Source organism: Anguilla anguilla, chromosome 14 (assembly GCF_013347855.1).
Source record: "Anguilla anguilla isolate fAngAng1 chromosome 14, fAngAng1.pri, whole genome shotgun sequence".
NCBI classification, from domain to species: Eukaryota; Metazoa; Chordata; class Actinopteri; order Anguilliformes; family Anguillidae; genus Anguilla; species Anguilla anguilla.
This window is the reverse complement of record NC_049214.1, coordinates 12331284-12355025: the sequence shown is the minus strand read 5'-3', so window position 1 is coordinate 12355025 and position 23742 is coordinate 12331284. Positions and strand designations below refer to the sequence as shown.

General features: G+C 50.8%; 1 protein-coding gene and 1 long non-coding RNA gene across 6 annotated transcripts in view; one reads left to right on the top strand and one right to left on the bottom strand.

The window, feature by feature from the left end:
* The window catches only part of LOC118212398, a 190871-nt gene that overhangs the window by 87155 nt on the left and 79974 nt on the right, over positions 1-23742 (top strand). The gene's annotated exons all lie outside the window — the stretch shown is intronic.
* Positions 631-23742, bottom strand: part of mef2ca (myocyte enhancer factor 2ca) — a 68833-nt gene continuing 45721 nt past the window's right edge. For 3 of the 5 annotated variants that reach the window (XM_035390215.1, XM_035390217.1, XM_035390216.1), the window contains 8 exons: positions 14349-14492; positions 12047-12233; positions 10478-10525; positions 4733-4905; positions 4328-4351; positions 3585-3714; positions 3190-3322; positions 631-1038 (listed from right to left, as the gene is read on the bottom strand). In XM_035390215.1, coding sequence (XP_035246106.1) covers positions 705-1038; positions 3190-3322; positions 3585-3714; positions 4328-4351; positions 4733-4905; positions 10478-10525; positions 12047-12233; positions 14349-14492 — 1173 coding nt within the window. In that variant the 3' untranslated portion in view covers positions 631-704. The remainder of the gene's footprint in view (positions 1039-3189; positions 3323-3584; positions 3715-4327; positions 4352-4732; positions 4906-10477; positions 10526-12046; positions 12234-14348; positions 14493-23742) is intronic. The other 2 variants (XM_035390218.1, XM_035390219.1) reach the window with 2 other exon arrangements.

Here is a 23742-nt window from a genome sequence, read left to right as displayed (position 1 = left end):
ATAAGCCTACAAAGTCTGGTGACTTTGAAACCCCTCCCTGGCCCTCTATGTACATAAATACGTTGAACCTGCAACATGACATTATCTAATGTAACATACATTTTGCAAGAGAGCACTGCAAAGAAAAGACGGCAGCAAAAAAAGAATGAGTAAAAGATAACCTAAGCTGTACACAAATATTACTTGTACATCTCAAGTGCTTGACTTTTAGACTCGGCAACATAGTCTTCCACTCACTCATTTAATTACGCCATATCACTGAAGTTGAGAGTAGTTTTACAAAACAAGAGTACCTGACCTTTTTTTGTTTATTTCTTTATATAAACACACACGTCCCCGTATGTATGTATATTGTTTTTTTTCCACACAAATAATGCACTTCCCTCCCCTCCCACTACGCATGACCCTTCCATTTCCCTATATCCCCCCCCCACCCACCCCCCCCCCCCAATACCACCCACTCCCGCTAATACATTTTTATATCACTTTAACATGAACAGCACACACACTCAGCGCAAAAAAAAAAAAGTGAATAAACCAAACTTAAATTTAGAAAATGGGGGGGGGCCCCCCCTCCTGGAGCGAACACGTGGGGCGGGGCAGGAGGGGAGGCGGGGGGGGGGGGGGGGGGGGGGGGGCGGGGGACCGATCGAGCGAGCGAGCGAGGGAGGGAGGGAGCGGCGTCGCGGGCGCGGCCCGCTTTATCATGTGGCCCAGCCCTCGGTCAGGCGCACGCGTTTGACCGACGGGCTCCCCCGCTCCTCCGCCGACGGCCGCATCAGTCCCAGGGGCGAGTGGAACTCGTTGCGGGGGTCCTCGCGGTCGCTGCCCTCGTACGAGCTGCTGCAGCTGCTCAGGCTGTCGACGGGCGAGCGGCCCGAGTCCTGGCGGGACGGGGCCTGCTGGTGCGCGTAACCCGCGGGCGTGACCCCGGGGTGGTCTCTAGGAGGAGAAACAGGTTCGGACTTGATGTGCAGGCTTTGAGCAGAAGGCAGGGAGAGATTTGAACTCTGACATAAGTGAGTGCTAGTGCAATTTCTGTAGGAGGAAAGGAAACGCAGTTACAGGATGAGGGAAATGAACGCGCAACTGCTGCACAGATACACACGCAGCACTCAGAGCAGACGCGCAACTGCTGCACAGATACACACGCAGCACTCAGAACAGACGCGCAACTGCTGCACAGATACACACGCAGCACTCAGAGCAGACGCGCAACTGCTGCACAGATACACACGCAGCACTCAGAGCAGACGCGCAACTGCTGCACAGATACACACGCAGCACTCAGAGCAGACGCGCAACTGCTGCACAGATACACACGCAGCACTCAGAACAGACGCGCAACTGCTGCACAGATACACACGCAGCACTCAGAGCAGACGCGCAACTGCTGCACAGATACACACGCAGCACTCAGAACAGACGCGCAACTGCTGCACAGATACACACGCAGCACTCAGAGCAGACGCGCAACTGCTGCACAGATACACACGCAGCACTCAGAACAGACGCGCAACTGCTGCACAGATACACACGCAGCACTCAGAACAGATGGTCTCACGTGCATATGCACACACACCCATGCATACACACGTATACATACACACACGCAGCACTCAGAACAGACGCTCTCACGCGCGCGTGCACACACACCCATGCACACACACCCATGCGCGCACGCACATGCATACACAGGTATACATACACACACGCAGTTAAACAGAACAGATGCTCTCACGCGCATATGCACACACACCCATGCACGCACGCACATGTGCACACGCACGCACATGCATACACACGTATACATACACACACACAGTTAAACCAAACGGACGCTCTCACGCGCGTGTGCACACACACATGCACGCACACACATGTGCACACGCACGCACATGCATACACACGTATACATACACACACACAGTTAAACAGAACAGACGCTCTCACGCGCATATGCACACACACCCATGCACGCACGCGCATGTGCACACGCACGCACATGCATACACACGTATACATACACAGTTAAACAGAACAGTGCCTTCTTGGACTTTAGAAATGTTGCTAACAGGAACAGCAAAACTCTTTCATCTTTCAAATATGTATTTTACATGAATATTATTTTTCAATGCATTTATTTTCTCAAAGTTCAGAGAACTATAAGAGCTCTATATGGTGCATGTTACTGTGTCCACATACTGCAGTAGAAATTGCTGTGTATTTTGTTTAAATTGGCAATTATGGGTATGATTTTGATATTAAACACATCACTGTTTTAAAGAGCGCACTTTGCCATGACAGCTTGTACTGCATAGTGTATAAATGTGTGCCAGAATATTAAAGAAAAACGTTCAGCCTGGCGAGCGTTTGATCATAATGAGTGTTTACCCTGCGTATGCAAGCCGAAAATGTTCTTTTTGCCAGTCACTGTGGGGGCCGTGGTTTTAGGTCTTTGACAGCAGTTCAATGCGAAACCTCTTTCTGACACGTACCATATGCATCGGCTTCCAGGAATGTAAAATTCGGAGCGGCCGTGCGACGCGCCGTATGGCTGGGCTTTATTGAGGCTTTGCTACTGTCGGCAGGCTAACCCCACACAGATGACAGCGAGCGCTCTGCCTGGAGCTCTAAATGTAACTACGGCCCCCTTTCCCTAAACTGGCCCGTGCCCCCCCCCCCTGCCTTTGTCCATCTTTGGGAACAGGGAGGCTTTTGAGAGGCGGGGCCTTGATGTGGGGGCCCTGAAACATGCACAGAAGCCCTAGAGACGTGCTTCCCCCGGCGCACATACAACAACTCATTTCATCCCTGATAATAAAGGCATGCTGTACACCAAACTCAGCTAAGGCCAAAAGTAACCACATAACAGGTCTTAGAGATAATCACTTACAGAGTATGGCCACATGAGAGCATAGCCTTCCAGTAATATGACTGACAATAAATACCCTCTCCTTACTGCTAGCCACGAGTGTAACATGTGCACAGAAACATAAAAGTTTTACGGTCTGCAACTGTTATCAAATAGTCTCAAATATGCGGCATGTACACACCTATGCACTTTCAGTGTTGATAATGCTGAGGTCATGACCGTAGTGTGAAAAGGTGTGTCACTGAAGCTGGTGGCCAGCAGGCCGCAGAGGCGGGGCCTGTGCAGGGGGCGGGGCCAGTGCGAAGGGTACTCACCCTAAGTGGCCCAGGGCAGAGTGCTGCATGTTCTGCAGGTGCTGCTGCTGCCAGCCCGTCATGGAGCCCAGGTGCAAGCCCCCGGAGCTGTTAAAGCCCGTCAGAGACAGGTCGCCACTGTTCAGAGAGTATTCTGCACAGGGGAAGGGAGAGAGGGAGAAAGAGAGAGAGAGAAAGGGAGGGAGGGAGAGGGAGAGAGATATGAGCTATTCTGAAGACCGCTGTTGGCATTTTGTCTAAACCGTAAGAAGTGTCTCACGGGTCGAACAGGGTGATTGATGCCTTCAGCAGTCAGTGTTAAAAGGAGAGGTGGCACTTAAAGTCCTCACAGAGTGTTACAGAGACACTAGAGTCTCTGAGTCAATAGAGTGTAAGTATTGCAACGCTGTACCTACCAGTACCATATGAGGTGGAAATGGCAGATGGGTACCCTCCCATTCCTTGTCCTGGTAGAGTTGGCGTTGCTACAGAAACCACAGGGGTAGCCAAGGATTGGGCAGATTGTGAGTTATTTATCCGCTGGTTCTGCAACAACAACAAAAAAACCTCCATGAACACTCGGTACGACTTTTTTCCCTCTACGGTGCTGAAAATTAACAAGCCGCAAATTTCTTGAATTCATCAGGCTACCTGCATCTCCATTGAACTTTGTCAGCCCTATCATTTATAACCCTTCTGAGGACTTGTTGTTGCTATAGTAACACAAACATCCTAGTCTCCAAGGCAACAGGACCAGTGACATAAACAAGGGTCGCTGTATTGAGGAGGGAGACCTAAAATGCGATAAAATATGAACATCATCCTTCTGATTTGGTACCTTAATTTTGATTCAGAATCAGTGCTAAAAACAGTCCGTTGCCGCCATGAATCAAGAGGACATGATAAACTATCAGTAATGGACAGATCAAACCCTATGTGATTATGCAGACACACCACTAGATGTCACCCTTGCCTCTGGAACGGTCCTTAGTCCTACACATGAGAACCATGTGCAGAATATCATGAGGCTACAATTGTGCCTTGTTCTGTAGTACATCCCACACTGAAATAATCCCTGTCTTATTCTATTTAAATGGAACATTTTAACCATTTTAATGATGATGGGGTCTAATAATTATCCTGCTGTAATCCCACTTACCAATAGGAGATCAACGTCCTCAGACTGGCGGCATTAAAGGGGAGGGGCAATACATTGAAATTAGTTTCAGTGCTGGCAGAGCAGGGAATGCTGTGTCTCTAAGTAAGGGATGGCTCTGAGCAGGACTACAAATGAATGGATCAGCAACAGGACAATGTTCGCTACATCTAATGCTAATGCTAATAACTAATGCTGAGGACTGGATTTATCGGTCTCTCAAAGAGGAAAAAGCCAAATACTGGGGGAAAATCCAACATGTCATATAAAAGGGAAGCAGAATACGAGGGGACAGCAGATAGGGGGAGGGAGGGAGGGAGAAGAGGAGAAGGAGCGGGAGGAGGGACTGGTCCTCGACCAGCCGCGTTGGGCGGGGCGGGCGCCGGGCGGGGCGGGCGCGTGACTCACGATGGAGGGCATGTTGTTCTTGGCGCCGGGCGGGATCAGCACGCGCAGGTCCGGCTTGCGGTTGCTCATGCCCAGGTTCATGGGCGGGGGGGACTTGGCCTGCAGGTTCTTGTTCATGCTGCCTGGGGACACCAGCATCCCGGGGGAGTTGCGGTGGTTCCCGTACCCGTTTCCTGGAGGGAGGGGGGAAGGGGGGGGGACAGGGCAGTCACTCCTGCTGTCTGGGAGGGGGGTGCTCTAGCACCACCCGTTACACGGATTCCTTTTTATCTGCCCTTTCTATGTGGGTGCTTCTCAATACAAGAAAAAATTCAATTCAAAGAGGGAAAAAAAATAAAATAAAGATAACAATACATGTGCATTAAAGTAGACAAGGTAACATTTTTAAAAATGATTTTGCAAATACTAAAACAGTTAACAAAGTAAAAATATAAAGTGATGCAAGTTTCTGCAAATATTACAGCATTCTGGACTGCAGCAAACAAAGGATCAACGATCTGTCTCGGGAGCGCTCGATGTGAAGGGTAGCAACTGAAGCAGTGGAAACTGGAAAATTACCGGCTGTTCCGTGAGATGTTTTACCAGTGCACTGAATCCTGTAAAGGATTATTTTTTTCCAGGAAGATTTTTGATGTCATTCTTGTGGCATCTAGGTGTTCGGCAGTGTCACCACTAAATTACTGGACTTACAGACCGCAGCGGGACCGGCCCACTGGTGGTAAACGCATGTATGTTTTTCACTGCAACAAAGGGGCTGGAGTCAGACACCAAACCCACATCTCTGCGATTCCCCACCCATGTTTGTCTCTACGAGAAAAAGAGAAACGAACCCAGCCTTCGAAAAAAAAGCTTGAGTTTCAGTGCTTTCACTCAGCCAAAGGCACTGGTTTTTTTCTGGGGGTAGAACCCAAAGTGCTATAATGCCCTTACCACTTGAAAGAGGGGCAAGAATTATATGTTAGACTTGAATGAATTGCCTAATCATACACTAGTGGAAAATGAGTCACAGATGTCTTCTGCGGCAGTTTCACTGTGGACCTTTGTTTCACTTGAAGGGCCGATTCAGTTTCAGAATGACAGTTTTGAAGGCGCAATTTGCACAGTCTGAAGAACCTAAATTATTGCTCGCAGCCAATTAAGCAAAGGTCTCACAATAGTGACAAGACATATATGTGTACAGTTCTGGATCACTGAAAATCTTGGCGTTGCCTGTCTACTGGCCGCCCCGGAGTTTGCTTCCACAGACGCGACAGCAGATGTCTGAGAGCGAGATCGAATGAGCACATGAGCTGCTCTGCAGAGCTGCTCTGAAAATCTCACAGATGGGAGACAGTGAGTTAAAACAATCCCCATAATCTCTCCAGCCCTTTTTCGGCAAAACGCGTGACCTAATATGGAGAATGGAATAGATTTCATAGTAATACCCATGAAAAATGCGTGGCGCAGTTTGTTTTTTTTTTTTTTTTTTTTTTTTAATAGGCGGGCATTAGAAACTGACGGTCGCGTTTTCCGATACACAGACGAGCACTCTTCGTAGCCAAGTACGCCGGGCAATAACAGGCTTCAGACCAGCGCGTGCAAGGTCATTTCATATACGTGAAAATCGGAAAAAAAGAAATAAGCATGTCTGATTGTACGTGGGGGTTTCACATGCCAAGAGAGTGAGTCTTTCTTTTTCTTTTTATTGAACTCACAATATAAAGCATAGCAATTCAGACCAAAGCCTGGCTTTAAAATAGATACTGTAGACACAAAGGACAGCAGAGCTGTGGTAATGTGCTCCTACATGCTTCCACCCCTGTCACCTGCTATATATAACTAATGCCAGTTGATGAAAGGTATGCACAGAACAGCATATTGTGGGTAAACTGCGAGTCAAATTTAGCAGCATCAGTTATGGCCACACTTTGCATGGCAACAATGTCAGCCTGACATTTTGAACGCCTTCTAGCAGGCTGGGTTCATAAGCCTGACAGCTGTAGAATCATCTTCTTCTTTCTTCTTCTTCATCTTCTTCTTCTACTTATACTTCTCTCCCTCCTGGTTTAGTTTGGGTCTGGTGATGTCTAGACTCCTGCTCTGCTGCACTAAAGCAGATGAGACTCCTCTCATCTGCTTTAGTCCGGATCACCCACTCTTTTGTGGAATGGCCCGTAACCATGGAAACCACCTCAAGGCCCACGCCGTCTTAATTAAGGAGTGCAGATTCGCTCGTTTTCTCACGCTTGTCTTCTGATGCAGACCCAACATACAGCAGGTGTGCTTCACAGGTGGGGGAGCTAGACAGACAGGTCATGTTCTCAGTGTTAACAATGTGCCCTAGCCATTTTTCTCTGATACTGTTCTGCATTCTTCATTAAGCTTCATTAAAACTAATGCAAAAAAACACTGCACCCACTGCCTCTACACGCTTGACAGGTGAGCTGGAGGCTGGAATGAGCTTGAGAGAGAGAGGGAGGGAGAGAGGGGGAGAGAGAAAGAGAGAGAGAGATGGAGCGCTGTAGGCAGGGAGGCTGGTCTGAATTAGCCTTGCTGACTGGTCTCTGCTCAGCTCACTCCTGGAGAGCTAGCACTGCCCGGCACATTTCACTCAGAGTACATATTCTGCCGTCTCCTATTAAAACCAGCGTTTCCATGGACACCAGAGGTCTTGGCGCACCTTTCCGCACAGCGGCGTGCACTCAGGTACTCCATGCTCCCGGAGAACCAGCTGTGAGTGGCACCTAACGCTGGGCCTGGGGTCGGAATGTGCCAGGGCAGGGGTGGAGTGCGGAAACAAAGGAGCTGAGCCACCGCTGAGCGGAAGAGCCCGCCCGTCTGCTAATTGGAAGTGCAGCCTCTGCCACGGCACCCTCTTCTCATCACCCTCAATGACCGCCGCGTTATGGGTCAGATCAGTTGGGCTCCAAAGAGCAATGAACACCCTGGGTTTGGAAACAGTACGGCTTTGTACTCGGGAAGTAAATAAATGGCATACAAGATACTGAAATTTGCTTTTGGCAGTGCTTCTGCACAGCCTTCTGAAACAGCTTTTGTTTATACCAACACACATGCACACACATGCATATATGCAATGCGCACAGTTGGTTTAAGCAGGATATTGAGCAACCATCTATAAGTGTACTGAGATGCAACAGCAACCGTGGCAGCAATTAGAAAGGGCAATTAGAAACATTAAAAATGTTTACAGGGACGTGAACACACAGATGTGGTGGGAGGTAGTCACCGGCTCTGAATGGAGCACTATTTAAGCACTGTTCCCTTTCCTGTTGACTCTTTAACAGTTCTGGATAGGCCTGGTCCCAGAGCCTGAACAGGCACACTAGGGTTTCAGCTCAGAAGTCACCAAATGCCACAGCAGGTGGCACATAGCACTGATGCAGGCACCAGGGAGGATCAGTGCGACGAGGAGTCTCGCCGACGGCACAAAATGGTTGCCGCCCCTTTGCTCTTTTCGGAGCGCAGAGGGGCCCTTTGAATTGGCTGTCTGCTATGGAGAGGAACCTGGGTGTTTCGTAGTTGCTGACATTGAGCCACAATGGCCGTAAAAGGAGAGAGGAAGGCCTTCCAGAGACTCGAGAGGGCTTCCTCCTGATGGCTCTCCCTGCGATGGCGGCCATAAATCAAGGCCGCAGCTCCCCATCAGTCAGATTTTCTCCAGCGAGAGCTTGAGAGAGGATGATTTAGGGCACACGACTGCTGCCACGGAAAAGATGGAAGACCTCTCGCCCCTCCCCCAGCTAGTCCCTTCAGTGTAATTAGGTGTGACACCGAGCACATGCACCACCATCTCCAGGCAGCACGCCTGGAGTCGCAGGTCAGGACGGGCCACCACCAGGGCCAAACCTGTGACTGTCTGGAGCCGTCTCCACACTCTCAGTCTGTATCAGTCACCATCAGCCAGGGTGATTTAAAACATACAGAAACCAAAAAACCTAAACCTAAAAAAAAAATGACCGCTCCATTGACATGTGTTGAATGTCAATAAAGGCCAGGGATATTCCTTGTGAACATTGTGTTAGAATAAAATTAAATAAGAACTGGAAAGGGAACAATCACCAAGTGACTGAGATGTTGCCATCAGTACCGATGTATTTACACCTGGAAATGCAAAGGTGTTAAGTTCTCAGAAGCGTGCGGCTGGTGAACATCCACCACCGTTTGGTGATCTGTCCTCGAATGTGGTCCTGTATCTTCTCGCATGGACACTGACCCCAGGATGCTATGGACAGTAAGAGTCTCGGGGACGTGAGGGGTGAGTGTGATGCATGTGGAGCCACTGGTGCCATCTCCCTAATGCCACCCAGGGCAGTCTCAACTGCAGACTCAGGTGGAACGCTTGGGAAGGCCAACATCAAACAGACCCGTGTAATTGCTGGTGTCCGGCTAAACCTTATTTATTTATGCGGGCTCGACACCCATATTAAAGTGTAAGTTGCTTTCGCAACCAGTCATGAAGCGAATGCTGCCAAAACAATAACTGGCGCCATGTAATTAAAATTAAAGCTTGCTCCTCGAACCCGGGTGACTCCACTGAAGTGACCATCGCCGTGCGTCGCGCAGCGCATGCAGTGCCCCTGTAATCCTGGGAGCGTGACACGGTCGCAGTGACGCGTGACGTTGTATTCAGACATCGATCATTGGCTTCGCCACTGGCGCAAGCTTTGCCAGCATCTGCGAGCTCTGAATGGTGGAAACGGGCATGAAGGACTAGCAAAAAAAGCTTCGAAAACCAGAGTATGATATGTGTGCTGTGTTACTGTGATAAAATGGCTTGGCTCAGACATGTTTCTGTAAAATCTAGCCTTCTCTGTTTTGTTTTTTTTTTGGACAGCAATTTACAAGCCACAGTGGGAATCTAATCCTAAAATAGGGGCTTGTCTAAAAAAAGCGAATATTCATACTGCCTCTTCTTAAATGGCCGTTGAACAATGAGTTGAATGGGACACATAAGTGTATGGCCAATTCCATGTCTTTTTTCCAGTGTAGAATGACACAGTGTGGCTCTGTTCCCCGCCGAAGCAACAAAGGATGCATTTAATGCGAGATCTGCAGCGCGTTGCCGGCAGCACGCATGGCAGAGAAACTCTACTTTTGTCTGAGGCAGTGACAGAGGGCACCACGTGAAGAGCCACACTCCATGCCAACCCTAAATCCAACCCTTTCATACATCCGTCACGGCCAATAGCAAACAGCCTAGAAAAATCTCCCGGGCAACAACATGGCATGGTGACCGACCGTGGTTCATTTGCTTTTGTACAAATCTACTGTAGTAGTAAATCACTTATGAAGGGAGAGTATATAGGAAAATATAGGAATTCAGATAAAAAATGAAAATCTTAAATAATTATATCAAGGTAATGGTAATGTCATTCAGCACGTTTCATTGGGGTACACATCTTGCAGTGTGATTTATAGTTATACTACAAATGTAGTCTTAATAGATATAATGATGCAATTAATTAGTATACATGTATAAGGGTCAGCAGGCTAACTAGAGTGGTGCCTGAGTCAAAATGAGAAACATAAACCTGTTTCAGACTGTTAATGTTTTGACTTCCTAACCTGAAACCATTCATCAGGATATCCTAAAGCCGCACTCTGAGCAAATATTTAGAGGGGAAGTCGGGTCACTGAGTAAAGACGTGCCTCTTAATGCATTTTAATGAAGTGGGGGGGGGGGGGGGGGGGGGGAACGTGTGTGCTGAAACAACAAATGTACAGAAAATACACATCAGTTCTTACCAGCACTGGTGCCTGCACTGGTGGTGAGGTCGGAACTTATGAGGCCACCTAGGATTAAACGAGAAAAAAAAGAAGAAGCAGGAAATGATTAGGGAAAGACTTATTGGCTCTCGTTCCCGCTTCCTCTCCCACAATCCCCTCTGTTAACGACGGGTCAGACCGAGTAATTTCAGTCATTAACAAGCGCTCTCTCCGCCCCCCCCCCCCCCCAATCCCCCAACTCCGGGGACATATCATGCCTGCGCGTGTGAGACGGACGGACGGACGGAGGGGGAAGGAGAAAAAAAAAAAAAGACCCTTCAGGTTTACCCAAATCCACCGACCGCGCGCGCTAGAAACGGATTCGGTGAGCCCACGCCGGCGTCCAAGAAAAACGCCATATTTTTAAACGTCGGGAGCCTGTGCGGTTTAGGCATCTCTAGCTCGGCCAAAAATCATATTTAGTTATGCGCCTGTAATATGAAGCAAATTGTATGAGGAAGCCAAGGATAATCACAGGGCTCACACTGCGGGCAGCCGGCAGCTGACCAGAGGACAAAATAGAGCTTTTAGACAATAATAACAAACCGACTGGAGGATTACACTGCCCACAGATATGCCACCATAAACGCTCTTACTCTATATATATATACAGAGAGAGCAAAATGTCTGCACATAATGTGCTATGCTAAATCTTCATCTGCTCAGACTTCCTTTTAATAAAATATTAAGCCACAAAACTGTAAGCTATATACATTTACACAGCGAAGGGTGTGTAAATGTATATAGAAAATGTCCTGTCTGTTTAAAGATCGGAGGCCAGAACTCCCCAGGAAGAGGAAAGGTATATCTTCCTGGTTCATGAGGCATTCTTTGGACGGACCATGGTGGAAATTTTATCAGCGGTTGAACGACAGATCTCGAATCATGAAAACTTGATCAGAGATGACATTGAGAACAACAAGACCAGGTTAAAACCTAGTATATGGCTGGACCTAACACACGTGATCCGGCTGACCAATGGTATAACTTCATCACTCACTCACTCACTCAGTCACGCACTCAGTCACAGACATTCGCGTTTGTAGGGCTGGCCCCGCTGTTGCGATCCAGCCAAAAAAAATGTATGCTTTAATGTTTCTTTTATCAACAAATATGCTGAGTGCAGTCAAGATATATGAAGATTGCTTTAAGCGAACATGAGAAGGGTTTCAACAGATAATATCTTCATTTCTTCTGTAATTCCAGACTGATAATCATTTTGTACTGATATCAGTGTCCTTTCACACAGAGCTGTTAATGTGCGGAGTAGACTGCCAATATGTGTAGCAACAGCAAAAACCCTAACTGTGTTCAACACCAGGCATGTAACAGTACTGCACTCTCAGCTAGAGGAGCAAGATTGGCTGAATGGTCTGTTCTCAACTTCAAAGATCCTTACATGCTTACCATCACCTGAACATGGTTGATAGGCTACTCTGGTGATTAGTTGCGTGTCTGGCTGAGAGGGTCCTTGTTAGGTGTCTGTAACCAGCACAGTGTGTACTATCGACCGTGCTGAGAGAGGGGTCAGTTGCGGGCGAGCTGTACCTGTGTTTCCTGCACTAGGTGGGCGATGCGTGATCCCTGGGGACATGCTGTTCCGCTGGAGGGAGGGGTGGGCCAATGGCAGAAGGTTGTGGTTGCCCAGGGATCCGCCCGGGTGGCTGTAGATCAGGCTGTTGGGGTTGCTGGTAGGGATGGACACTGGCATGTCGTAGTTAGAGGGGGGGATAGCCTGCGGGGGGAGAGAGAGGAATCACAGGCACGTCAGGGACTAGGGCGGGAACCTCCAGTTCACCTCAGATGTCTAAAAAAAATGGTTTAAAAAAATGTTTGCATCTCCCTTGGACATGAGGTGGATGAGGACTGTTCATTTGAGAGATTTTATTTTACACAAAATTTTTATTTAGAAACTACTCCACGTCTACTGCTGCATACTGGGATACGTGTGCATGTGCGTATGTGTGTATGACATTTTTTTATACTCTTGGCTCATGTGATTGGTTCCCTGAGGGGCATGGGGAGGCAGGTGGACAGCAGTAGCTAGCTGCCCTAGATCTTTTCGGCTTTGAGTTTTCGGAAACGGAGACGTCCTTGCTCTCAGCACTTTTCGGCCCGGTGTTCAGACAGCGTTCCACGCCCCCCTCTCTCGCGGCCCAGGTGACTGAAATACCCCAATAATCATTAAACAAGTCTGGACAAGTCCTTCCTTGGGGTAGGGGTGTGTGAGGGGGGGGGGGGGGTGTCGCCCCGTCCTGCCAAGGCCACCTTGCTGTGGTGTGTCTCTGAAATCAGATTAGCACACGCCTCCGCCTCTCTCCGCTCTCCGCTCTTCTCCCGCCTTCGTTACCCAACCTGCCGCCTCGCACCCGCGCCTGACCCAATTTGAGGTGAGGCACGCTCTGAAGCGCGTGCCGCTCGTGCTGCGAACGCCGCTTTCTAATTCTGACAAAGACGTGCCCTCGATAAGTGGGTATGGCGTGCTACTTCATAATCAACCATGCCTCTTTCAAGCCCCTTTCAGAACAGGTCTCCTGTACTTCTCGAGGACGCCGCATGATTCTTGTTTTTTTTCCCCCCCCCCCCTCCCTCCTCTTTTTCACACAAAGAGAGAGACGCCGGTTTGCCTTTCTAGATGTTTCTGTGCTTCTGGGGCAGTGTCAATCAAGCAATTATCAAAGGGCAGGCGAGGACCTCGAGGAGAACAGTCTCGGTCTCACCGCCCTACTCCTCCCCGACAGGGTCGCTGTCCTGTTGACTGCCTGCTCGTGCACTGGAAGCTGTCCCCTCGCGCTGTTGTCTTTGGGAAGTGCATATAGCCTCGTAATTGCTGCCATGTGCCCTATTGCTGCTGTGAGTCATTTAAGAACCCGTCTATAGGAACGTCCATTAGAAATCGGATCTGACCTCTTTACAAGGCCAGGGCTCTCTCTGCTCTTTCCTTTAGCTGCATAAATATTATTCTTCGGGAACAGCAGCGAAGACCTCAGCGCTAGCGGCTTAGCGTCCGCTCCCCTCCTTTCTCTCCGCTCTCCTTTTTTGCTCCTCCCTTTTCTTTTCCTCTCTCAATGGCAGCCCACTGGAGTTGGTTTCTGCTGCACTGCGTCCCGCTCTTTAATTACCGCCTGGCAGGCTCTCCCTTTTCGTAGCCTCCGTCGTTCCGGCCCTCCCCGCCCCGCCCCGCCGCCCCCGTCCTGCGGCTGGGTGGGAGGAGGGGGCAGGCGGATCGGGCACGGGCCCGCCCCACCCCAGAGAGAGCGCGGGGGCCCCGAGCACTAGGCTGTCATTTTAACGTGCCATCCTTCCTGTTTGGGCCCATCGCTGGAATACGCCATGCTTGCGCTCGGTAGCCGCGGTGACCACAAAACTGCCCCCCCCTCCCCAAAATGACAGCCCTTTCAGGACCACTGTCATTACCAAGTACGTCATTGGCTATTTCTGTGTTTCCGTGTGCATCCCGCTTCTGACTGAAATGCAACCTGCTGTCTAAATATTTATTTTTCAAAACACTGACAAGATCAATATCAAATTATATTTGTTTAAGCCGAAAATTCAATTTTCTTCATGTAGCATGCGTACGTTGCTCAACAAATTGTGATAAAACTCACTTCAGACTTTCCGACATCTGAAAAGAAGACGATTTGGCCTCGGTTGATGAAACTTTGTTACAAATGATCTTCGTTAGTCTCACCTACGTGGATGAACAAGGCATGCACATTTAAAGAAAAAAAAAAAAGAATCTCTTGCTCAATTGGTTGCCAGGTTTCCGGAGAAAACGCGCAAGCAGACGGCGAGACAGGCCGTACGTGGAAGAGGAAGGGGGACTGTGACAGAGGTCGGGGGTACTTACGCACAGCCGCTGTCTGCTGATCATGAGGTCGATGTCCTCGTTGATCTTGCGGTACTTGTCCTCGGAGTCCGGGCTGTGGCAGACCGAGTCTTCGGCGTCGATGTCGGGGCTGTCGCAGCCGTTTAAGCCCTTCTTCCGCAGAGTCTGGAAAGGAAGGGGGCGCAAGGCTGTTCAACGGTGAAATTCCGGTGCAGCATAAAGGTTGGGGAACTGGTTTGGAAACCCAGAGGTTGCAGGTTTGATTCACAAGCAAGGTACTGCTGTTGTACCCTCAAACAAGATCTGAAATTATCGATGTCATATCCTGCTGTATGACAAAATACTACAAAAAAATGTATGTTGCATAAGTTATGTATTATTTTAGTTTATTATTTAGTTTATTTAGTTATTTACTATTTAATACATCCGTACATACAGTACATACATACATACAGGCATACAAGTTCAGTGTTTTGATAGCTAACAATAATAGCTTGTTGTTGACAACTCCGAAAGGATTTAGTGTCTTAAAATTTCACACTGCTGCCTGCACTGTGTCTAGAGATTGTTTTCTGTGTTTTTTTTGTGGAATAATACCCTCAGGAATGATTCACATAATGGTTAACAAGCTTAAGCTGTGACAGTAAAGGTGCATTAAAAAAGAAACCTAAAGCGAAATGATTCACGTTTCCTGGCACATTTCACAAATCTGGCCTGACGGTTCCACCCCAGCCTCTGGTCTGCGCGCGGAGGGCAGTTTCCTCTTTAGCCACCTGATGGCCACATTCAGGCAGAAATCAGTCACCTCGGGCCTTCCTGCCCGCGTCACGCACGCCTCATTCACACCGAGACGGGCGCACGGCCCCGCCCCTTCCTCTCCACACCTCCGCCGTCTTTCTGACGCGCCCCCTCGTTTGGCGCTCGGGGTCCGGGGTCGCCGTGGGTGACGCGGCGGCGGCGGCGGCGGCGGCGAGGAGCGTTTTGTCTTAGTCTCCGAGGCGGATGAAAGGGGGGGGGAGGCGGGGCGGGGCGCGCGGCTAGGCCCGTCTCATCAAAGCCCTCTCCGGCAGACTGGCTGACTGCAGTAAGGGGGGGTTTAATGCGAGGCAGCATCACGGGCCCCGCGACCGAGCGAGCGGCCGCCGCTTCACAGGGCCCACGCGGCTTTCATGTGCAGCGCTGCGTCAGACGGCGGCAATTAGCCCTGCTTTGGAGCCGCCGCTCATGTGATCACAAAAGGAATAAAAACAAAAAAGGCCCGGTTAGCGACTCCGCGCTTCGAGACCTCGCGCTTGTGAGGGGCACTCTTAACGCTGACAAAATACAGGAGTGAGTGAGCAGTGCATTCCACTGATTTCAACTTATTTCACTGGTCTGACAATTTGAAGGTCAAATTTTGTAACGGCAGAACAGATCAATGTTTTGCTAGTTGACATATAATTTCCCATATTAGTTTTTTTAACCCTCGTTTGTTGATGGTAATAATTCACAATTGAAGTTTATCATAAAACTACAAAAAGAATTCAAGTCTTTTTGTCAAAAATGGCAAATAAAATGCAAAAATGACTGCTGACCTAGGAGGCGTGGTGACAAGTGGCCAGTCATATAACGGACAGAAAAAGCACCGCTCTGTGGCTCTGGGGCTAGCATTAGCCTAGCATGAGTCCTGCCAGAGGGCCCACAGACCGTGAGCTCAGGATGTTCACTGACAGGAACTGTGGACCCGTGCTCTCAGGAAGGTTGGGTGGGGGGGGGGGGGTCACTGAGTGCCGCGTTGGGAGTGGAAAGTGCGAGCGTCGAGTGACAGCGAATCATGCGGCTTGGCTTAGCGTTCTGCCAGCGATCAGCACTTTGCGGCCCCGGCGAGCGGCCCGCAGCGATTCCACTCATTCGAGACGCCCGCACCTGTCAGCGGGGCCTGCACCTGTCGCCGCACCCCCACCCCCACTCCCCCCCTCCCGGATGGCCTGGCGCAGGGCTGCGGCCAATCGCAGGCCGGGGTGCCGGGCAATGGCCTTAGAAGGCTCTCTCTCTCTCTCTCTCTCTCTCTCTCTCTCTCTCTCTCCTCGGGGGTCGGCCCGAGTCCGTCCACGAGCCTGGCCCCTGCCTCCAGCCATCTGTGACACGCCGGTGCTCAGAAAGCCATTCCGGCATCTCGCCCCCTGGGGGCGCTGTTGAGCGGTTTCGGCATCGGCAGTCGGAGAGTCGGTGCGGAATTCTAAATGCCCTATCAGAGTGGTGTAGCTGAGCCACAAACCAATTTCCCTTCGTTTTCCAATTCCCTCTGGGTGGAATCTGAACAACTTCACGGTAATACCACGGGGAAGGCGGCTGTCCTCAAAAGTTCCAGATCTGAAATACCAGCGGACACTCCATGAGAGGATTCAAAAAAAAATAGCGCGTGCTGGAAACGTGCACTATGGGTATTGTATTTTATGTGTACATGTTTCTTGTCAAAAGGCAGAATCAAATGCATGTAATGCCTTCGGAGAATGCCTCTCGCAAAAACAAACAAAAAAGGCAAAACATTTACTTGTGAAAAGACCACGGGACGATATCCGGGAACGTGGAAACAGAACGCTACTGTCTGCCGCTGACAACTTAGTGGGGCATCTTTTCAAGGTGAATTCTCCACGACTGTTACAGATGACGAGCTCTATCAGACGTGTGGTGAAGTTCGGGCTGCGCTGGAGGTGCTTCCAAGCAGCGGAGAGAGGGAAGGGGGGGAAACTCCAAGCTCACCGGCTCCGCCCACTACAACCACCCGCCCCCCGCCCCCCCCCCCCCCCCCTCCTGAGCCCCTTCAGAGGCTTGCTCCTAATTAAACTACTTCTTCATCACTCTCCCTCTTGGCCCGGCCCGTCAGCTTACTTCTCCATGCCACGCGGAACGCAGACTCGCTGTCCTACATACGCTCAGCACCGTAACCTTCAGCAGGAGATCTGCGGCGAGCTGTGTGTGTGTGCGTGTGTGTGCGTGTGTGTGTGTGTGTGTGACGTTTTATGGTGCGGGCTGTTTCGGAGAGGGTGCAAACGGCGTTTCGCGGCGGGCCGCTGACTCGGCTCTCCCGCCCCCGAGTTGGCCTGGGGGGGGGGGGCGTGGCCGGGGCCCAAGCCCAGACCCCACTGCCTCTCAGAGGAGTGCCCCTGGTGTCAGGGAGGCATGGAGTGCGCTCTCCCTTTCCCCTTCATAGCCCCTCCCACTCTGCGCACCCCTAGGGCAGGACCGCGGCCCCAAACCGCGCTTTCACACGACCGTGACCCACTTCTGCTGACATTACGGCTTGTGAGGCTCCCCCCCCCCCCAGACCCACTTTCCCCACCTCCCTGCAGCGCAGCTCAGGACCCCCGTAACGCAGGGCAACCCAGCCACGCCCTGTGAGCTCACAGCTCTCTCTCAGAGGCCTGACTGAAAAGGACCCAACAGGCTTGGTCCAGTGTTTTGGAGGCCTTTAAATGATATCCACCTTGTCCTCCTCATATCCCGCGCTAGGATGTTTAGGTCTGTCCCAAGGTGGCCTGTGGTTGGCTAGTTAGCTGGCACAGGAGCCCTGTGAAAGAAGTTGTTTTTCAGAAAGGCCTTGTGCTGGTACAAGAGGAGGCATGAAGTATGTAAGCTGTGTTATTTCCCCTGAATAAGCATCTGCTGAATGGCAAAAATATTTACGTAAATGTAAAATACTTCAGTGTGATTTTTGAAGGCAGACTTAATGCTCACCCAGTACATGTTACGCCTGACCACCTCACAGGCTTTAGTGCACAGGTGGCCAACCCAGGTCATGGAGAGCTGCAGGGTCTGCTGGTTTTTGTTGTTACTCTGCACTTAATTGATCAATTAAAAGCAGTCGATTACACGGCTAACTCCCACACCTGGGTCTAAAGTGGTTGTTGTATTTAAAATGAAAACAAAAACCCAGCAGACCCTGGTGCGGCTCCCTGGGCCCTGGGCTGGCCACCCCTGCCGTAGAGCTGTTCTCTACACCGGACCGCCGCACTCCAGGCCTGGTCCAGCTTCACGCCGCGTGCGCGCTGAACTCAAGAGTACACTCGAGCTGCGCGAGGCAGCCCTGGGAAATAACAGGCTCATTAGCACTGATTGCAATGCTTTCTGTGCCGCGCTGAGAGGGAGAAAACCCCGGCGCTTCGGTCCAAAAAAACCATTAGATTAGCATTTTAGCAACAGCGGAGCTTATCGCTAATCGTGTTTACAATCTGGAAGAAACAACTAATGAGTTTGAAATAAACAGCAGGACAGGGGGATTTAAATTCGGTCGGGTTCCAAGAAATTCCACCGCGTTTTCCTCCTTCCAGGAGCCCGGCTTTCTCTCGCGCGTCGAGCACTGTTTCGAGGCGATCCGGAGAGGCCGACATGACATAATGCTGCTCGCTGTACAGGCACCCACCCCCCCACATAAAACCCCCTACCCCCTAACCACATAAACACGCTCCATCCATCTCTGCACACGTCCCTAGAAGTCACCGAAACACACTTCTGCTCGCTGTCTCCATGAGAGAGTAATGATAAATCAAACAACAAAAAAAGCTTCCCCCAGATTTACAATTTAGAGCACAGGGAGGGGAAAAAGAGCAGAAGAAGACGGGAGCGAATCAGAGCCCGCCGCCGCCAACGCCGCGAAGCGGTGGCCCGAACATCAGAGCGCGGACGAGGGGGCGGCCTGGAAGTTCACCAGAAGCAGATGGGAGGGGAAGAAGGAGCGCCGCCATTTTACCGGGCGCGGCTCCTGGCCGGCTCGGGACGTGCCGGCTCCCCGCTTGCAGGCGCGCCCGAAGGGGGGGGGGGGGGGCGGCGGGGGAGGGAGAGGGGCGGGGGACCGCGCTGCCTCCGCGGTGACGGACCCTGGCCTCGGCCCAGCGGCCTTCGAAAACGCAGCTGGGCAGCGCTCGGAAAAGCGTAATTCGCCTTCTGCGCGCTATAATAAGAGATCAGAGAGCCCAACGTGTTATTAGCGGGGCCCGAGTCGAGCGGCTGTGTTTCTCGCCGCTAAATACGCGATTACAGTTGTCTGCGGATCGCACGGGCTGAGCCAAACAGAAAACAGAGAGCCTCGGATATTTAATACTTCGCGGGGCGCTGTAGCGAGTCCGTTTAATCCGCTTGACAAAGACCCGAGGACAGGATGGCCGAGGGGTCGAGAGCTGTAATTCACTCCGGATAAAGAAGCGAGACAACTGTAACAGAGAGAGGAGATTTCTATGAAATAAAAAAGAAATAACTGGAGCAAACTAAACGGAAATAAATGGAGCCATGGTGCGGTGCTGCTATTGCACATCTCACCAGCTTTTACGTAAATAAATACATACAGTACGGTCTGTACATAAGTATTTGGACAGCGACACAATTTTTGTTGTTTTGCCTCTGAACTCCAGCCCGTTGGATTTGAAATGAATACGATGTGACAATGCAGCCTGTCAGCTTTAAACACATTATATAGCAGCACGCTTCCAGTTTCTTCTTCACCTTTTTATCCTTCTTCTCTTTCTTGCTCTCCTTCATATTTTCCCCGATCTCCAGCGGAAAAAGACAGAGCGGTTATTCATGTGGGATTGTTAGCGATCCAGAAGCGGGACACAAAAGGCACTCAGTGCGGCTGGATAATCAAGGCACTTGTGACCCCGATCGTTCGCAGTCACCAGAGGAGGCGTGACGCACAGGAAAAACAGGGAGGGGGTAAGGGGGGGGGGGGGGGGTAGGGGGGGGGAGGGGGTAGGGGGCGGGTGGCCCGCCTCTTTCGGGTCCCCTCTCTCCGTCACTTATCGGCCTTTGTCTCGCTGGCCCTTATCACGGGCGGCACGTCAGGAAGCAGCCCGGGGGCCCCGCGCAACAATGGCGGGGCGTTTGTCCTCTCGGGACAGAGCGTCTGTGTCCACGCCCTGTCCACGCTCACCAAGGGGGCCGGGGGGGCGGGGGGGGGCTGGGGGGGCGCGGGGCCGGGGGCCGGGACGGGATTCCCCCGCGCACCAGGGCAAAAATAGATTCAATGATCCATTATTCCAAATTTTCCACAGGGCTTCGAGAACATCATGTACGATTCCCAACAACTAGAGTGCTGTTGAAAGTGTGTGTGTGTGCGCATGTGTGTGTGTGTGTTTGTGTGTGTCTGTGAGAGTACGGAGGTCAGCCAGGACATACTTTCCTTCAGCCATTTTAAAAACTATCGCAAAAGTTGTGCTGCTCAGCGTGACAGCACAAATGTAAAATATGGATGAATAACAAGCAGAGCTGAACGGTGAATAGCGTGAGGCTCGCGGTGGGCATGGCTTTCCGTGCGGCCGGTGACCAGCCTGCGTGCCCTGTCCCGTGCCAGCGCTCGCCGGCGGGGCCCCGGCCGTCCGCCGCGCTCTCAGAGGGAGCCGCGTGAACAGAACAGCCCGCTGTTACTCACCCCGCCGAGGCGCTCCACGCCCCGCTCTCCGCTTTCTTTGGCACGGCCGCGAGCCAGGCCTATTTTTAGCCGCGCGCCGCGCTATTTTTAGCCCACTACCGGTTTTCTGAGGCGTTTATTAGGGAAAGAACACAAAAACACAAAGAGGGGAGGGGACGTGGAGCTGGGCTCCCAGGCTGGAGTATGAAACGCGCTCGTCGAGTTCGCGCTACTCCACGCAGCCCTCGCTGGCTTCGGTCTGAGCCATGGAGAAAAAAAAAAGCCAGGGAAATGAGGGAGAGGAGAGTGAAAATGTTCTTGTTTTTGTGGATAGATAGATAGCTCGAAAGACAAATTAGTGACCGAAAAACAAAGGAGCCCCTCTCTCAGTGAGATTCCAGAGGAACAGAGCTGCAGCAAGCGGGTAGATTTTTCACAGGCACTTAATATTTGACTGTTTTCTTTCCTCTGCATACTTTGGAGTCCAGTACTGTGTAATTTGTTTATAAAGAGGCCACGCAGACTGCATATTAGGGCTATCTATGTCCATGTTCCAGTATGTACACAGCCTGACACAACCCAAAACCAGCAACAGGGACAGCTAAAATGGAGTACCCCCACCACGAAAAAGACTAATAATTAAACAAATAAATGAATAAATCTAAGATTTTCATTTCACTTAAACAATGGAACACTTTTAAGCTTACCACCACTTTCTTTTAAATGATATCAGTGTTGGAATGGCAGAAGATGCATGCCCTTGCCAAACCTTTTGCTGTTACGTTACCAATGTCGTGAGGTTAATGCACTTAGCTGAACAAAGCTGATTGAGTCTCTAATCCTAATTTTGAAAAGGAAAGGCGTCCAACTTGACAGAACTCACCGGGCGGTAAACATACCATGTTACCAGCCAGTATCTCACAATAAAGCAAAGACAAAAAAGACCCAATATGCATAGCATAGCGAATTTATGGATACTGCTTGGATAAAGTAGCTAAGGCTATAACAACATTAGGCTTTATACTGTCAACATCATGGCAAGAAAAATATTCACCTCCACTCTGGAATGTAGAACCTTTTCATGACTAATAAGGACTTCTTTGTCTAAAATCCAAACAACTGCCATGACATCACAAATGGAATAAGTTATTTTTTTTCCCCTCGAAATTACATGTCAGCTGATGGTTTAAAGTGCTACCATGCAGCAGGAATCTCGTTGACGTGCAAGCACAAGCAGGAATCTTATTCACGTCGGTGGAAAATCACTTGAAGCAAATTAGCCTGAAATCAAGGCAATTAATTAAGCCAGGCTGGTATTTTATTAATTTGGACGTAAAGCATTCCTCACTGCCACATTAAATGGCGCGCCAGGAGTTTGTGCGGATTCTCACAAGTTTCTCTTCTCTTCCCTTCCCTTCCCTTCCCCCCCTTTCTCCTCTTCCGCGCGACAGGCGGAGAGGAGGTGCAATCCGCCAGCGCTCCTCACACCTCCGAGCGCAAGACCAAACACGCGGGGTCAGCCATCGCGAAAACGGGAGCTTTTCAGAATCTCATTAGCCGGGCAGGTAGTCATTAACAGCGTGACCTTTGGAAATAATTAACAGCCGGCTCCCCGTCCTCCCCCCCTCTCCCCTCATTTAAAGTTCTCCGTAGGTGAGGAGAGAGCGGCGGGTGCGGGGCCTGCTGTTGCTCTTCAAGATTAAAGGGACAATATTCAGATTATGCTAATTGGGGGAAAATGGGATTGCCAGGCACCCCCCGGTAGGGTTGCCGTGGCGGCCATGTGGCCGCTCACGTGCGCGCGGGCTTTGCCATTAGCGCAGCGTGCGCTAATCTCCATCGCTGACACGGCCCAACGGATCCCCTCCTCCTGGGCTCCCTCCGCCCGTGCTGCCACTGGCATTTAACCACGTCCAAAATAAATACAATGGAATAAATTCATCCATAATGGCTACTTTTTCTTTATGCTTTTCGTGGGCTTTCGAGTAAAACTTCACTGAGGCTTGGAAACCCTTGAGGAAATGGTGAATAAGTTGAATTGGACTGCCAAAATGACCAGGTGACTCACTACAAGTGAAAGAATAACAGTTTGTGTTTCAACATATTCTGCAGAATGGCTAATATGCATGCACGTTATATTTTAGACTATATGTTCAGTCTCGACTATCGTCGCTGCAAACAAATTGCCATACCTGTATTTCTGCATCTCACCATTTTAGCTTTGTCTGGTTCTTATTTTTACACAATGGCAGAAAACCGCTAAAGCAAAAAAGAAACAAATCTCGTTACGTTTCAATAGTTTGAAAGACAGCGCTTCAGGGGGATTTGGACTCTTGAAGTCCTGCTGATCCCACAGTCCTCATCAGAGGGCTGTGCCTCCAAGCGAGCGCATACCTCCACCTCCCTCCAGCCGCGCGGCGGCGGGTCCAGGGCGGTTCCGCTCACGGGTCAAAGTGCGCGACCCGGCCCGACTGCGGGCCGCAGAGGCTAGGTCCCGCGGGCGGGAGAGAGGGGCTCCTCCAGACCGCACAGGCGCTTTCCGCCTCCCCTGCCCCGCCGCGCCGTCCTCGCTAATTATCGGGCAAAGACATGCAAATTGCATTAGAGCTGTGCTGCTAACGGGGGGGGGCCGCGCTCCCGGCCGCCCACGCAGAGCGCTGCCCCCCCGCCCCGTCCCCCCCGTCTCCCCCCCGCGGGCTCCGGGCGGATCTGAGCGCCGGAGAGACTCCCCGGTGCCCTGTGGCAGGAGCTGAACCCTGGCGACTGAGCCAGCCGTGCTGCCTGAGGCTCCCCCCCCTCGTCCCTGTTCTTATTCAGCCTCTGCTGACAACGGGCATCCATGAAGTAGCCTGCGCCCTTAGCATCCTCAGTATTCACTAAGGCCTGAGAACTGCTGGCAGAGTCCTGCGCGACAGCTTTGTTTGTAAATGGCGTGAAGTAAAAAAAATTAAAAACTGGAGATTGATTGACTGAAGCAGCTTGCTATATTATTCCTCGTGCTGAACAAGCTCCTGTAGAATCTGCTCCTGCAGG